Source organism: Filicampus tigris, chromosome 19 (genome assembly GCF_054856515.1).
Source record: "Filicampus tigris isolate MCC_2025a chromosome 19, RoL_Ftig_1.0, whole genome shotgun sequence".
Lineage (NCBI taxonomy): Eukaryota > Metazoa > Chordata > Actinopteri > Syngnathiformes > Syngnathidae > Filicampus > Filicampus tigris.
Genome location: NC_141235.1, coordinates 8,403,724 through 8,418,248, shown reverse-complemented (window position 1 = coordinate 8,418,248; position 14,525 = coordinate 8,403,724). Strand labels below are relative to the sequence as shown.

The 14,525-nt window shown below is 41.9% G+C and overlaps 2 protein-coding genes across 2 annotated transcripts; both read left to right on the top strand.

Annotated features, from left to right (window-relative positions):
* The first annotated feature begins 1,244 nt into the window (after positions 1 to 1,244).
* Positions 1,245 to 7,049, top strand: stub1 (STIP1 homology and U-Box containing protein 1). The gene is made up of 8 exons (XM_086016131.1): positions 1,245 to 1,409; positions 2,011 to 2,242; positions 3,051 to 3,249; positions 3,331 to 3,496; positions 3,602 to 3,677; positions 3,756 to 3,812; positions 3,899 to 4,015; positions 4,807 to 7,049. Exons 2-8 carry the CDS (start codon positions 2,129 to 2,131, stop codon positions 4,930 to 4,932), a joined length of 855 nt encoding a protein of 284 aa, XP_085872257.1. The 5' UTR covers positions 1,245 to 1,409; positions 2,011 to 2,128; the 3' UTR covers positions 4,933 to 7,049.
* Positions 7,050 to 7,185: 136 nt separating this feature from the next.
* On the top strand, positions 7,186 to 10,643 carry LOC147129289 (C-reactive protein-like). The gene is made up of 3 exons (XM_086016132.1): positions 7,186 to 8,309; positions 8,385 to 8,451; positions 9,121 to 10,643. Exons 1-3 carry the CDS (start codon positions 8,307 to 8,309, stop codon positions 9,729 to 9,731), a joined length of 681 nt encoding a protein of 226 aa, XP_085872258.1. The 5' UTR covers positions 7,186 to 8,306; the 3' UTR covers positions 9,732 to 10,643.
* The last annotated feature ends 3,882 nt before the right edge of the window (positions 10,644 to 14,525 follow it).

Genomic DNA, 14,525 nt, shown 5'->3' with positions numbered 1-14,525 from the left:
AGCGACCACGGCTCGGAGAGAGGGAATCAATCAGGAAGTGGCTGCCTTTCAACTGTGCCAGAGGAGCCGGGCAACTTCCTCATCCCGTTGCCAAGGTGACGGGAAGCTCAGCCAGCTGGTGCAGCGGGCAGCGGCTTTGAATGGAGCTGAGGGGCAACGGCGGTTGGGACGTGAGACACAATGACGGCCAGTTTAAATGTAAACACTTGAAACAGTGTGATGTTTCTATATGACTCATAATCCCGTGCCAACAAAATACTAATCCCTCCAATTATTTCTGTTTATCAATGCAGGACTTCTTCGCAGACAACTTTTCAATATTTATCACTTAACAAATCATCATGGAACATCTCTTTTTTTCTCATTTCGATTTCTCTCAATGCTGCAAATGTATGAGTGTTGTCTTGGAGCCAAACATTTAGCATCCCTGTGCTAGTGATCCTAGATTGGCTGGGTGATCTGTGGGATCAGACTGGCGTGGATGGGTAAACACAGCTGGGGACACACACAGCAGTGGTTGCCCCCCACCCGCCTCATACACCCTTTACTCTCCTCATTTATTTATCAGCGTGTTTGCTTTAGGGATGTGCACTAATCTTCACGAAAGCCTTTGCAGAGGCTTCACACCCTGGGATGAAAGTGACAATTCCAATCGTGCTAATTCACCCTAGACTAAATTGGAATGTTCTTTGTATTATAAAGGCCTAAAGAGGGCAACAGAGGTCATCTATGGATTTATCCATGTGGTCTGCATTTTCTACGTGGGCGGGATGCTCCTGATATATATATATTATACAGGACGGTTGAACTGAGATTTGAATCTTGAACCTCAAAAGTGCGATAGACTTTCTAATGATTTTCTTCCGTGCATTGTTTCTGCGGAAGCAATGCAAATGTATCCATTGTCGGACGAATAATGGACTGCTAAAATTAATCAACATAGATACAAAGAAAAACTGAATATCCTACATGTGTGAAGTTTAAACTCTTGCTATTTTTGCAAACCAACTCACAGATAATGTAATTAGTCGCCAATCCTGAAACGAAACTGTTTTGTAATACAAATTAGTTTAGGCCGCCCTCTTCTGATGTTACTTTGTACTGCACATACTGGAAATTGCTCAGTTTTGTTGTTGTAAAGCGCTGTTTTAGAATTGGCTCGTTGGTCGAATATAGTTTATTGAATAAAAAAAACACATAAAAGACCCATTTACAGTTAATTAAGTGTAAAATGTGTTTTAATTCGATCCAGTGTAGGATAAGAAAGTGCCCATCGCGGCTTCCGTCGCGACGTCAGCATAACAACAACCTGTCATGATTGCTCTCGATGAAACCAGCAACATTATAAAGCCAAATTTTCGAAAACCAGTTTTGTAAAACCTGTTTGAATGTGAGGCGTCCCTCGAAAGGTGAGCGTTTTAACTACTGTTATTTAAAACGAGCAAACCGACGACTGCTTCCGTCGCCATGACATGGAAAAAAGCTATAAAAAACACCTAACGTTCGAGCTAAATTAGCGTTGTTGATATTAGCCAAATGCTAAAAGGCTTTTTAACGGCCCACTATTATTTTATATTCTGAGCTTTAACCGACTTTGGTATCATAAACAGCGCATGGTTCGTGGTGTTAAAATCAATCATTTGTCCAGTAAGCGTCACATAGAGAAATGTCACGATAGCCTTCATTGGTGTGCTAGGTGGCTAACTATCGAGCGTCAATTATTACTCGGTGCAAAGTCAACGCTTTGAAAGACGGACGCAAGTGTCAGCTTTTCCACTTGCTCCGCGTGTGAGTTTTAAATTGAGTTGTTTTCTAATGACAATTGTTTTGTTTGCTAGATATGTTGCTGCCATCTCACGAAGAGTTAACCGCCGGTCGCTTTTTTTTTTCCCCTAGCTGTCAGTCAGCGAAATAACGAGGAAATCCGCTCCGTTGCTTGTATATAAAAAAAGACACGCATTGCAGTTACATTGCGGGACCTAATTCGCATGTTATGGTTTGGATGGACAGTGTTGGACATTCAGGCGGGGACAGGGCCTTCTTGAGCCTGTCGGTCGAGCCAGCCGAAGAGACGGGGAACAGGATTGGGAAGCAGGGCGAGGCGGGCCCCGCGGAGCCGGGGGAGAAGATGGCCGGCAGCCCGGAGAAGAGTTCCACCGCGCAGGAGCTGAAAGAGCAGGGGAACCGCCTGTTCCTCTGCCGCAAGTATCAAGAGGCTGCTACGTGCTACAGCAAGGCCATTGTGAGTAAATCCCATTGGACTCCCTCCTCTCTCGCTACTTTCATAGAGAATCCCGAAAGGTCATTTTGGATGGAAGGATGGATGATGATGTTCGCAACTTTGCACTAAACATACAAAAGATTCTGTCCTGCCATTCTATCCAATACACCCAGACCTATATTTGTCATATGCACTAAGCAGCCAGTACCTGCCAGAAATTCCTGAAGCTCCCTCAGTAGTTCTGGGTAATTATGGAACAAATAATAATCATATTTCTTTTTTATTAATATTGAAATCATGATTAATCAAAATGATTATTCATTGTTTGCCAGAGTGAACAATCTACTCAAAATGACTGTCACACCCTTATGTCTGTTCATCCCTGCATGTTTAACACTTCTTCGACACGCTATTTGTTTTAAGCACGCAATGACCTTGTCATGCACAATTCCAGCCTCAAAGCGCTTGCATTTTGCTGCCGCCACACATACCTTTGTGTGAAATTTAAACCATGAATAAGAATCTCTCTTTCACCTTGATTCATGTTATCTAATTTCAATGTTCTATATTTATTTTCACAATTTTTGGGACTTACTGGACTAACCTGGGATCTCAGGTATCGTATGTGGAAGCTCTCTGCAAGCCCTTGTCTTGTGCTCTAAGCTGTGACCACAAAAATGTGAGGAAAAAAAAACTAACAGAACATCTTCATTTAACTTGTCAACATTCTGTATCATACGCACACACATACACTCCTACTACCCTGCAAAGCCATATCAAGGACTGCATTTTGCTTTATTCCTAATGTGTCTGATGTCCTGCCTTCCAGAACCGTAACCCCTCCGTGGCAGTGTACTACACCAACCGGGCCCTTTGCCACGTGAAGCTGCAGCAGCACGACAAGGCTCTGGCTGACTGTAAGCATGCCCTGGAGCTGGACACCCAGTCAGTCAAGGCCCACTTCTTCCTGGGCCAGTGTCACCTGGAGTTGGAGAACTACGACGAAGCCATCGGGAACTTGCAGAAAGGTCCGAACAAACCCAGTCATAAAGGCCTTTCAAGCACCCCATTGGAGTCTAAAACGTGCTGTCGGTTTCTGTTTTCTGCAGCGTACAATCTCGCAAAAGAACAGCGGTTGAATTTCGGCGACGACATCCCCGGCGCCTTGCGCATCGCCAAGAAGAAGCGTTGGAACAGCATAGAGGAGAAGCGCATCAACCAGGAGAACGAGCTGCACGCCTACCTGAGCAAGCTCATCCTAGCAGAGAAGGAGCGGTGAGGGCGGCCAGTGAGCAGGCGTGCTATCTTTTTTTTTTTTTTTATCCCCCCTCCTCCCCCTTTCTGAACAGATGACTAACGCACTGTCACATTGTACCGCAGACAACTTGAAGACTACAAAGAAAAGCAGGATGACGATCGCATTGGCGGTGATGTGGCCAAGATTGCATCCAAACACGTACGCTGATACATATTGGTGACCGCCATTTTGTCCCCGTGTTACATTTTCACGGGTTTCCTAATGTGACTCAATCAGGACAAGTACCTAACGGACATGGACGAGCTGTTCTCTCAAGTGGACGAGAAGAGAAAAGTGAGTATCGCCTGCAATAACAATGACGAGCGAGCGCGCATGTATTCCATTGTCGATACTAATAATTAAGAATTGTGTTCCGACAGAAACGGGAGATTCCAGACTATCTGTGCGGCAAGATCAGTTTTGAGCTGATGAGGGAGCCGTGCATCACACCAAGCGGGATCACCTACGACCGCAAAGACATCGAGGAGCACCTCCAGGTACCAAATACTTTGAGTTGTGAAGGGAATCATAACTCGAGCAAACGGAATAACAGTGATTGTTTGCGATAAAAGGCAACACAATTTAATATAGCTTTTTTTTTTTTAAAGAAACCTCTAATATTAAAATACAATGGTACTTTGGTTTTATGAGTGCTCCAAATTACAAGTCTTCAAATTTACAAGTCATTGCTTTTTAAATTTTTTTATTTATTTATTTTCTAGTTTTGACTTAAGTCTTTGAATTTGATTAACTTGAATAGTTTGGGCTTTGAAGAGCCAAATATAGACAAATATATTCTTTCTTTAGTGTTTGAACCATTTGTTTGAAGGAAATGCCACATTTACAGTAAGTAAAATCATATTGTAAAATGTCAAAAAGAAACTCTTTCCCTCTTGAACTGAGCTGCACCATTTTGAATCGAATCGTAATTCCACGAAATCGGACAGAATCGATTGTGCCTTCTTTGAATCGTATTGCGCCATATGTATCGAGATACAAATCGTCTTTTGTCTTTATCGACCCGATTTTGTGCTCTTGTGTGTTGGTAAGGGTTAAGGACTGAACATAGTATGTTTGGTCACGAAAAAAAAAGTATTCTATTTTCCCCATGCAAACTGGTAATAATGAATCCATACGGAAGAAAACAACCAAACTTCAATTTTGAGAGTTTACCGTTTCTCCTCATCTACATTGAAACGCCGGACAGCAGTAGAGTAGAACGCAAGAGATGCGGTGGGCGTTTTCCTCCATTTTCAACATCCCCCCCCCCCCCGTTTTAACCCTTCAGCGGGTGGGCCATTTCGACCCGGTCACTCGAAGCCCCCTGACCCAGGACCAGCTGATCCCCAACCTGGCCATGAAGGAAGTGATCGATGCCTTTATCCAGGAGAACGGCTGGGTGGAGGACTACTAGATGGACCCCGTCTCCCTTTTGTCCATCTCGAGTCTACGCGAGAGCGTAGCGAAGATGTCGCGCTTTGGCTGGACACGAACTGTCACGCTAGGGACTAGCACAGAGGAGCTGATGCGGACCTCGTAGCCCGTCGTGTCCTCTTTGCGTCCCAAATTTGTGAGACTGTGTGTTTGTGGCCTGCGACTCCCTTTAACATCCTCGACAACTGTCATCCTTCGTTTCTCTTTTTTCCTCTCCTCAATGTGGGGCCGCTCTCTCAGGTCTCTTTTCATCTCCTCTCCTCTTATCTATTTCTGTCTCCAGTGCCACGATCGCAGGGAAGCGTCGCTAAATGCGCCCGTGTCCGCGCGTGACTGCCAAAAGAAAGCAAATCAGAATTATCCGTTCTTAGCACTCCGACTTGAAATGGTGACTATGCCAAAAAAAAAGAAAAAAAAGTTTTCATTGTGTGACCACTTTGTATGCAAGTTTACACAATGACAGTGGGGTTTTGGAAAAAAAAAAGTATGTTATAAAGTTTGTGTGTTTTCAGGTGTCAGCTCCACCTGTAGGTGGCGCCACAATCCCTCACCCTCAGCCGTGTGCTTTGACACTTATTTATTCAGAATCCACCTTATGAACTATGTACAGTACTCGTTTGCTCTTTGTCCTCTTTGGTAAGACTACTTTGGCATACTAGTAGACCAGTACATGTTACTGGCGAGGCAAATTTTGCACTAGCAAACATCTGCACGCTGCAACATGTTGACAAGTCGAATTTTTTATTTTTCTCTTTTCACTTAGTTTTGCCTCACTTAGTAACATGCAGTTGTCCCACTCGTATGCCAAAGTACTCCAGCATACTCGTACATGGACCTTAAAAGTGTATATCAAGCACATTGTATAAATGCTTAAATGGCTTGCCGTAAAGCCGTTTGAGCATCTGATACCCTTGATGTGCTCTAGGTGGGGACTGCGCCACTAGAACTACGATTGAAGTGTTCGATTTTAACTAGTAGAATTTTACAATATCACTGAGAGTATTGTGTCACACACTTGGAGGACATGGAGCGTACTAGTTTTCATACATAATTCACCCCACTAATAGAATATCAAATAAATGCTTAATGGCAAGTCGTGTGAGCATTTAGGGATCCTAGTAGCGCGCTGAATTTTCTTAATTTGTGAGAAAGAGTGTAGTAGTACATGGACCTTACGCTGGATATCAAGGCTTGCCATCCACTTAAGTACAGACAATTGAGATGAGATGAATGTATGCATTCTGTTTAGTTTTGAGTTGAGAATCTGTTTAAACAGGTCACTTTTTCTAAAAAGAAATAAAGCGGCCTTGAAGTGGAGGAATGAAATCGAAAGGCTGCTGTATTTAGGAGAAAAAAAAAAAAGTTTTCCGATTGCTGAATATTCCTACATTATGGACGGATGGATACGTGAAGCCGCTGATGGAGGGTGACGCATACACATGCTTTATTAAATGGCATTCACGCGCCCAAACTTATGCTGTGACGATACTGTATGTTTGACGGAAAAAGCTTTTTTTTTTTTTTTCAGACCACGGTCGTCTTTGCTGTTAATTTGAAGTATCTCCTTGCTGATTGCAAAAACAATCACCGGTGGGGAGGGGGATCCCTAAGTCTAAAAGTTCACTGTGTCACCCTCCCACTTGTTTAAAATGCTGGAAGCACATCATCTATCATGCACACCTCCATTTTCCCAGCAATCCCGTAAAACACAGTTCAGTTGACGGATCTAGCGGAGTGGTTCACGTCGGAGTTAGAACGTGTAAATCAGCTTGTCTTAGTTCTACACAAAATATGCTTCTGTGCTCTTTTTGTTTTTCTTGCCGTCTTTCAGCTTGAAAGTGTATTAAATGTAGATATGTTGATAACATGAAGGGCCCGTTTCTGTTTCCTGTTTTTTTGTTGTTGTTTTTTTTTGCTTGTGGTATTGGACACTGAAGTATCATTCAAGAGATACTCACCGTTTTAACATGCCAACTCTTGCTTCACCTTGGTATTGTATTTTTGGTATTAAGTCAGTTCAGAAGGTAAACGATTATGACAGCCATACGACAAAGCAGATGACATGAACCCGTGAATAAATGCCAGTTACTTCAAATATTTGTGGACTCGGCAATTATTTGTCCCTTTAGTTTGGATTTTCGAATGAAGGTCCATAATCCGTTACTTATACGATCAAATTGCTTCTAAATTGGTTACGTGAACACAAAACTGAGCTTTCTAACTTCATATCCAGATTGTTTTGTATTAACTCATTTAATGCGGTAAAAGGGCTTCTTAAATTATGTGGAATAAAGTTTGTAAACAGCTGGTTTACGCTCAGAATTTAGTGTCTAGTTAAATCTCATCCTTTTAGCTTAGCCTAACACAAAGACTAATCAGTACCTGCTAATTCATTACAACATAGAAATTTATATTAAAACCGAATAAAAAGGTTTTTTTTCGTAGATGCAAAGCATAAAGCCTAGCGTTTGAACAAGTTGTGGTTTTGTTGTCTGGGTTTAGTGGCTAGATGAGGCTACTTTGAAGTTGAATTATCATCTTAGTCAAACGCGAAGACGACAAATTAGCAGCGAATGCATTCAACCGCTGAAACTCAAATAAAATATATTTGCGCATATGATCTTAAGACGTTTTTGTTAGCGTATTTAAAAAAGAAAAAAAAATCCCTATGTACTGGACATATACATATGTCATGTCCAACTCCAGTATTTGACTACTTCAGGTGTGAGTGACGCAGCGACCAATGCACGTACAGTATATATGATTTTTTTGGCTAAATTGTTGACATGGGATGGTTTGTGCCACAGACCTGTTATCAAGACAGCTGGCAACTGTTGTTAATTGTGGAAGAAAATGAGCAATTAGCGTGGCTTAGGCTAGCATGAATGCGACTAGAGATGAGCCAAAAAGGAAGACCTTTTGTGTCTGCTGGTCGCCGGCCTGAGCGTCATCCGGAATGGGAAATTATGGGAATGAATCCCAGGCTAGCAGCCCGACATGCCGCCACGCAATGGTCCGTGTGTGTGTGTGTTTATTTGATATAAATATGTCTGGCAACCGGTTCAGGATGGATGTTTGCTTCGTAGACGTTGACCTCCAGCTAACTGGTTTTAGCGTGTTTCATATACACAAATGCTGGAATTATTATGTATATGGAATTGCGGCCCTCAATTGAAAAGGGTTGGACGTCCCTGTTTTAAAACAAGGCCATCAACACACACATCTGTGATGTAGTGTGAGCGTGTATCAATCCCTCACTGAGCCCATTGTCTTTGCCGACATCACGGCCGGTACAAGGAGGGCAGAGGACGGAGGGCGGCATTACTTTTGACTAGACCGCAGCGCAACATCATCATGGTAAGCGGATTTCTCGACAAGATTTTGCCTCTTGTGACTTCTGCACTGACCGCTGGTGTGTGCGTGTGTTTGCAGAATAGCCGTTTGTTAGCCGTGCTTCTATTTGGTGTGTTTGCTTTGGCCCATGCCTCAACCAGGAAAGGTAACTTGTCATTCCGTCGATGGGAAATCAAATGTGTACTATCATAGATCCTTGCATATTCTCACGTACAGTATGTGAACATGTTTCCATATTTATTTATTTTTTTGAAACAAAAATGATAAATTAGCTCAATCTTTTGGACCTTCCTTGTTTCTTTCAGATTAGATAGACACTTATCTGAAAACAAGGCATCTCAAGATACAGACTATTTTTGCTTTGATTTGCAAGTAATAAAATAAGATGCGAACTCTATATGGTGGCAGTGAATTAGACTGAACTCATTTCAATATAAACAGCAGTTGGACAAATGGTGAATAATTCCTCCCAAAAGAGATCAAAACACCCTAAAACGATTTGAAAAAAAAAAGGTATTTGATCTTGAAAGGGATTTCAAGGTATTTTTATAATCCCTTTCAAGAACAAATACAGGCATATATTCTTTATCCTTTGTTGTATTTTGTAAATTTAATTTGAGTGACAAAACTTTCCTAGAGTGAAACGACTCCCCATTTTTTTACAGTGTACTTTGCGCTCCTTTAAAAAATTTAACTCACATTCACATTCATATCCAAGTCTGTTAAGTATCATTTAATTTAATTTGAGCACTAAGAGTCACGTTGTCGTGCGATTGCCGGTGACGAAATGTCCCGCCTGTTCCATTTGCTCCAGTGGGTCTCGCCAGCAAAGTCCTGGTTTTCCCTTACGAGACGGATTTCAGCTACGTGACGCTGATGCCGCTGAAGGAAATGGCCCTCAAGGCCTTCACGCTATGCATGCGCGCGGCCACCGAGCTGCCCGAAGAGCGCCAGATCATCCTGTTCGCCTACCGCACGGCCGACTACGACGAGCTCAACGTGTGGCGCGAGAAGGACGGACGCGTCTCGTTTTACATGAGCGGGGACGGCGTTTCCTTTGCCCTCCCGCCGCTGGGCACCTTCCGCACCAGCCTCTGCCTGACCTGGGAATCCGTCACCGGCCTCACCGCTTTCTGGGTGGACGGCAAGCGAGGCGCCTATCAAATATACAAACCCGGACACAGCATCCGTCCTGAAGGCACCGTCCTCCTGGGGCAGGACCCTGACAAACATCTCGGGGGCTTGGAGGCCCTGCAGAGCTTCGTGGGGGAGATGACTGATGTGAATATGTGGGACTACGTTCTCTCCAGGAGCATGATCCAAGCCTGGCATTACGGCCACAAGGTGCCCAAAGGCAACATCTTCGACTGGGCCACCGTTGATTATGAGCTTAATGGCAACGTCATGGTGGTGGAAGAGGACTGACTCACAGTGGAGTCCCGTGGAGGAAAGTGTGACATCGGCGTTGGAGCACTTCGCATATGTGTCATGGTGTTACTTGTATTTCGTCTTACTTTATATTAGGGTGCCTCTGTCAGTGGATCTTGAACTGGGGGGGTGTCCAAAGGCTCCCGGTGGAAGTCGACGAGCTGGAGCTTGGGGGGGCGAAAATGTGTCAAACTGCACACTATATATACAATAAAACAAACATGCTAAACTAACTTAAGTAAACATAAAATCAACCTCGCATGTATTTTTTTCAAAAATATGTTCCCAGCAGGCCCACTAGTTGAAACGCAGCATTCTGATGAATATTGCGTTTGTGGAGTGAGAGTTAATCCACTCATTTTTAGCCATCTCAGCTGGCGGCCATTTTGTCTTTTCTATCGACTACTCAGGGCTCAGTGAACGACCAATCACAGCTCGCCTGTTTTCTAAAGCTGAGCTGTGATTGATCGTTGCCTGAGCCCTGGGTAGTTGTGATGTCATTTTCATAACCGGGCAGAACAACCAAGTAATAAATTTCAAACAGCCATTGTACAGTTTATTTATTGCCTACCTTTGAATCAGAAATCAGAATTAGCAACATCGAGTCTCTAAATTAGTTGCAATTCTACAACGAACAACTAAACTGTAACTTTCAACTAAAACTGTGAGCGCCGATGTGTCATTTAAAGAAAAAATTATCAAGGGATGGTCCTACCATGACTTTTGTGTTTTTGTAGGCTGTTCATGGTTTAAAAGTCAGTACTTTTTGAGCTATTTTCTTTTTTAAGTTTGAGCTGCAAAAGCTTTTGCAATATGAATTTTACGATGCGTTGTAATTTATGGCTGTGACGTTTTTGAAAGAAATTCCACCTGTTGGTGAACCTAACCCAATAAATATATATTATGAAATATATTGCATATTATTTATGGTCGTTATATTGTTCTTATTATTATGAAAGTCTGATCTGGTAGAAAAATAACAAGGGCAGAGTCTGAATCAACACAGAAAATTCAAGTAGAAAAGTTTACTTGCATCTCTGATTACAAAAATCTTTTACAAATGTGTTAACCAGTGTTTATGGTTCATAAATTTATAATTACAGTAATTAATCATTTCAAAATGAGCATTATTTTATTTTATTGAGGTATTCTATTTGTTGCATTAATTTACCCCATTATTTTTCCTTAAAATTGGTTCACCAAAATATGATTCATTTTTTATTTATCACAAATAACTTACTTTTGTAAATAATGAAAATAGGGTGAAAAAAATATATATATACATTAATTCAACAATTTATTATCAAAATGCACTCTTGTAACTAGTTTTACTTTTTTAGTTTTTAAAAACGAGCATGAATTATTATTATTTTCCATGAAATAGAAAAAGATTGCCTGAATTATTTAAATGTAACAATTTGAATTGTACACATTTTGCATGCCAAATTTTTTTGCATTTGATTATTATTTTTACCAACCTCATCTACGGCCCAGTTCAACTCTCTTGTTTTAATTAATTACATATAAATAATTTTTTTTAAAAAAGCAACGTGGCTCTTGAGCACAAAAGTTTGCCCAGCTGTGTTGCCGGTGATATCGACGTTTCCTCCCCTACGGAAAGTCTTACTTGTCAAAAAGTTCCACCTGACTAGAGACCGGGCCGTGCGTTCCAGGAGAAGAATTCATGAAATGTAACTAGCAGAAATGAAATGGTATGATGCCGCTTGCCTCCCAAAGATTCAGCTCAGGGTCAGATGTTCTCCATCCAAGTGTACGTTTTCCGCTCGCCTTCTCCATTCGCATCCATGGCTCCTTGCACTCATTATCCCGGCCTGCGCTAAGGCATCGTGACCTCCTTGCAGAGACCACGCAGAACTTTCTGGCGCACGGCCCAGGCTCCCTTGAGGGTGGGAAAGTGCCGTGCTCCCAGTGTGTGTGTGTGTGTGCGCACGTGCGCGCGCGCCGTCGGCGCTACGGCTGCTGCTAAATAAGGAGAAGGCAGGGCCGATGAGTTGTGACTGCGGGTCAGCAGCCAAATGTTCCACCTTCCTGGATGTTGCAATGCATCAATCGCGGTGCCCACTCACTGTGTGCCTAACACCTTTGTGGACCATCTGGTGGACCGGGCCTGGCATCTCAGCTCACGCACACACGCTCGCCGTTATTCATTGCCGCCGATGCCGATTCCTCAAACGTGGAGATGAACAAAATCATTGTATACTCTTTAAATGAAAGGCTTCGCTCTATCTTTGCTCTAGTTGCGACTGTTTCCGACGCTAATGAACGGCCAGATCTTGTGTCTTTGTCACGGCTTTAAACATTGCTGGAGCAATTTTACAACTTATAAAATATGAAATATGAGCTGTATTCTAACAAAATCTAACGCCAGGGCCAATCAAATTTTTGTGTGCAAAGTAAGGCGTGTTTTCCTTCAAGATTTTAAACGTTTCATGACAAAAACTTCGAACGGGGGTGTGTAGACTTTTTATACCCACCGTAGACTTTTTCTATCCGCCTTACTTTGGTAGGCATTAATTAGATTTAGGCATTAATTAAATTTATTTATCACTGAAAATGCATCAAAATGGTTTATAGGAAAGTAGTCATTTGTATTTTCACAGGTTGCGCACTTTTTCATAATCAAATCATTTTTGAAGGCATTTATTTTGAAGTTTATGATGAGTTTGAAATGATATGAAAGTGTTTTGGGATCATAGTTAGGGCTTTAAAGCGTCAATATTAACACAAAATTTTAGGGGGGCGCATCTTGGTCTCTAAGATACATCCATAGTGAGGGTTCATAGGGATGTTAATAAAAATAGAATCCATATTGTAAGTCTGTAAATATGAATCATGTATACTAGGGATGTTCGACACCACTTTCTTTTTTGTATGAATATTCACTTAGTACGATACTGAGTAGCGATACCTCTAATACTTTTGATGTATAAAATTTTATATACTATGACAAAAAAAAAAAAATCACCAAAAACAGATGATGATTCGCCAATGTCTCAAACTGCCGCAGTATAGCGTCAACTACTGCGGAGGAGGACTTAATCGATGTCAGATTTTTTTTTTTCCCCCCAAGTATATGTGGCTGATATCGGCAGCCTCAACGAGTACCCAATACCTTAAAATAAGGCTGGTATCTGTACTTGCCCATCCGATGGCATTTTGACTTTGATGTTTGTAAGGCTTTGTGGCCGCCTGATTATTCCTTATGCGTCTTCTGTGGCGTGTTTTGTCCAAGTGAGCAAACAGTTTCAGCCCCCCCCCCCGCCTCCTCTCGTACCGCCAGGCCGCACGGGGCCTGCCAGATCTGCATATTGGCCCCATGGTGCTCGGAGGTGCCACTGACTCGGGTGCGTGCGGAGCTGGTGAAATGTCTTCCACGCGAGAGGAGCTAGACGGGAGAAGCGCGTGAGCCGGGCGAGGGGAGACAGAAGGCGGGCCGTTCTGGATTCCTTCGAGCAACTCCAAATAGATTTCCAGGCAAAACATATTTGCATACGGCAAGACAGTGCTACGAGCTATCCCGGCGAGCTGAGGCGTGTGTGCACTGAACAGATGGATAATGTTTTTAGAGCTTTCTTGCAGAAATTTCAGCCCATTAAATTGAGATCTTGGGCATTATTCAGCCGGCGTTTGTTCACGGACATGACAAAGAGGCAAGCGGATCAAGCTGCTCTCGTTAATCACACATCGTTCCCGATGGACGAGGGCCGGGCGGCTTTTCAGCTCAAGGGCCACGTTTGATTTGGACAGATGGGCCAGGTCAGTCGGAGAAGGGCTTAAAAAAAAAAAAAAAAAAAAGTATGTGCGATATATAAAAATAATAAAATGGAAATTCATGTTCATTACTAAATTGTGTATGTACTTAATGTCAATATTAATATTCAACCAATTATTTGATCATATAAAAAGGAAATATTTTTGTCAGTTTGTATTTTTTTTTATCCTCAATAAAATGAAAATAACTGCTCATTTTTTTAATAGTATCGTTTATAGTTAATTGGTAATTAGTAAAAACTTAACTATATACTTAACTGCATATGTGTGTGTGTGTGTATATATATATATATATATATATATATATATATATATTGTCATTTTTAAATATATATATTTATCTATATAAATATATATATGTATAAATACATACCTATATATGTATAAATATATACATATATATATATATATGTGTGTGCGTGCCGCTGATATTATGCCCACCCTTGCAATACATATAAGCATCCTACCAACTTTTATTACTTAGCATATAGTTCGCCTCATAGCATAGTTGCCTCAGTCATATTTGGACGTTTTCATAAAACAAGAAGAGAATATTTTTAGCCAGACATTGTTTTTGGGGTAACAAAGTTAAAAATGACTTGGTCAGTTCTGACACAAGGGTTACGATATGGGCGTAGGGAAATAAAGACCTCAATGTTAGTTTAGCCTTTCCTTCCCTCTCCACGAGGATGTCATGTGCCAGTCTGGCCCCTCGTCGTCCCCCTCTGGGCTGTATGAAAAATTCACCAGGCCTTCCCATTAGAGTCATTCCGAATCAGGGAGCAAGGCGTCGTGTCGGGCCGCCACCGCACTTTTACCTCTTCGCACTTAACAACGCAAATTGTTCTATTTGTGAAACACTAAAATCACAGCCGGTTGCGTCGAGCCCATTTTGCACAAAAAGTCGTTTTCACAGGATGAAAGAAGACATCTATATTGACTATTTTTGCAGTGCATGTTTGAAATGATGGCTTCATTCATTCATTTATTCATTCGTAT

What these genes read in the sequence shown, in the direction of transcription:
- stub1 (XM_086016131.1), top strand. Translation starts at nt 2,129, where the DNA reads ATGGCCGGCAGCCCGGAGAAGAGTTCCACCGCGCAGGAGCTGAAAGAG. An exon ending in ATCCTAGCAGAGAAGGAGCG is followed by an intron (nt 3,497 to 3,601) that starts GTGAGGGCGGCC and finishes ATTGTACCGCAG; the next exon opens with ACAACTTGAAGACTACAAAG. An exon ending in AAGTGGACGAGAAGAGAAAA is followed by an intron (nt 3,813 to 3,898) that starts GTGAGTATCGCC and finishes GTGTTCCGACAG; the next exon opens with AAACGGGAGATTCCAGACTA.
- LOC147129289 (XM_086016132.1), top strand. An exon ending in CCATGCCTCAACCAGGAAAG is followed by an intron (nt 8,452 to 9,120) that starts GTAACTTGTCAT and finishes CATTTGCTCCAG; the next exon opens with TGGGTCTCGCCAGCAAAGTC.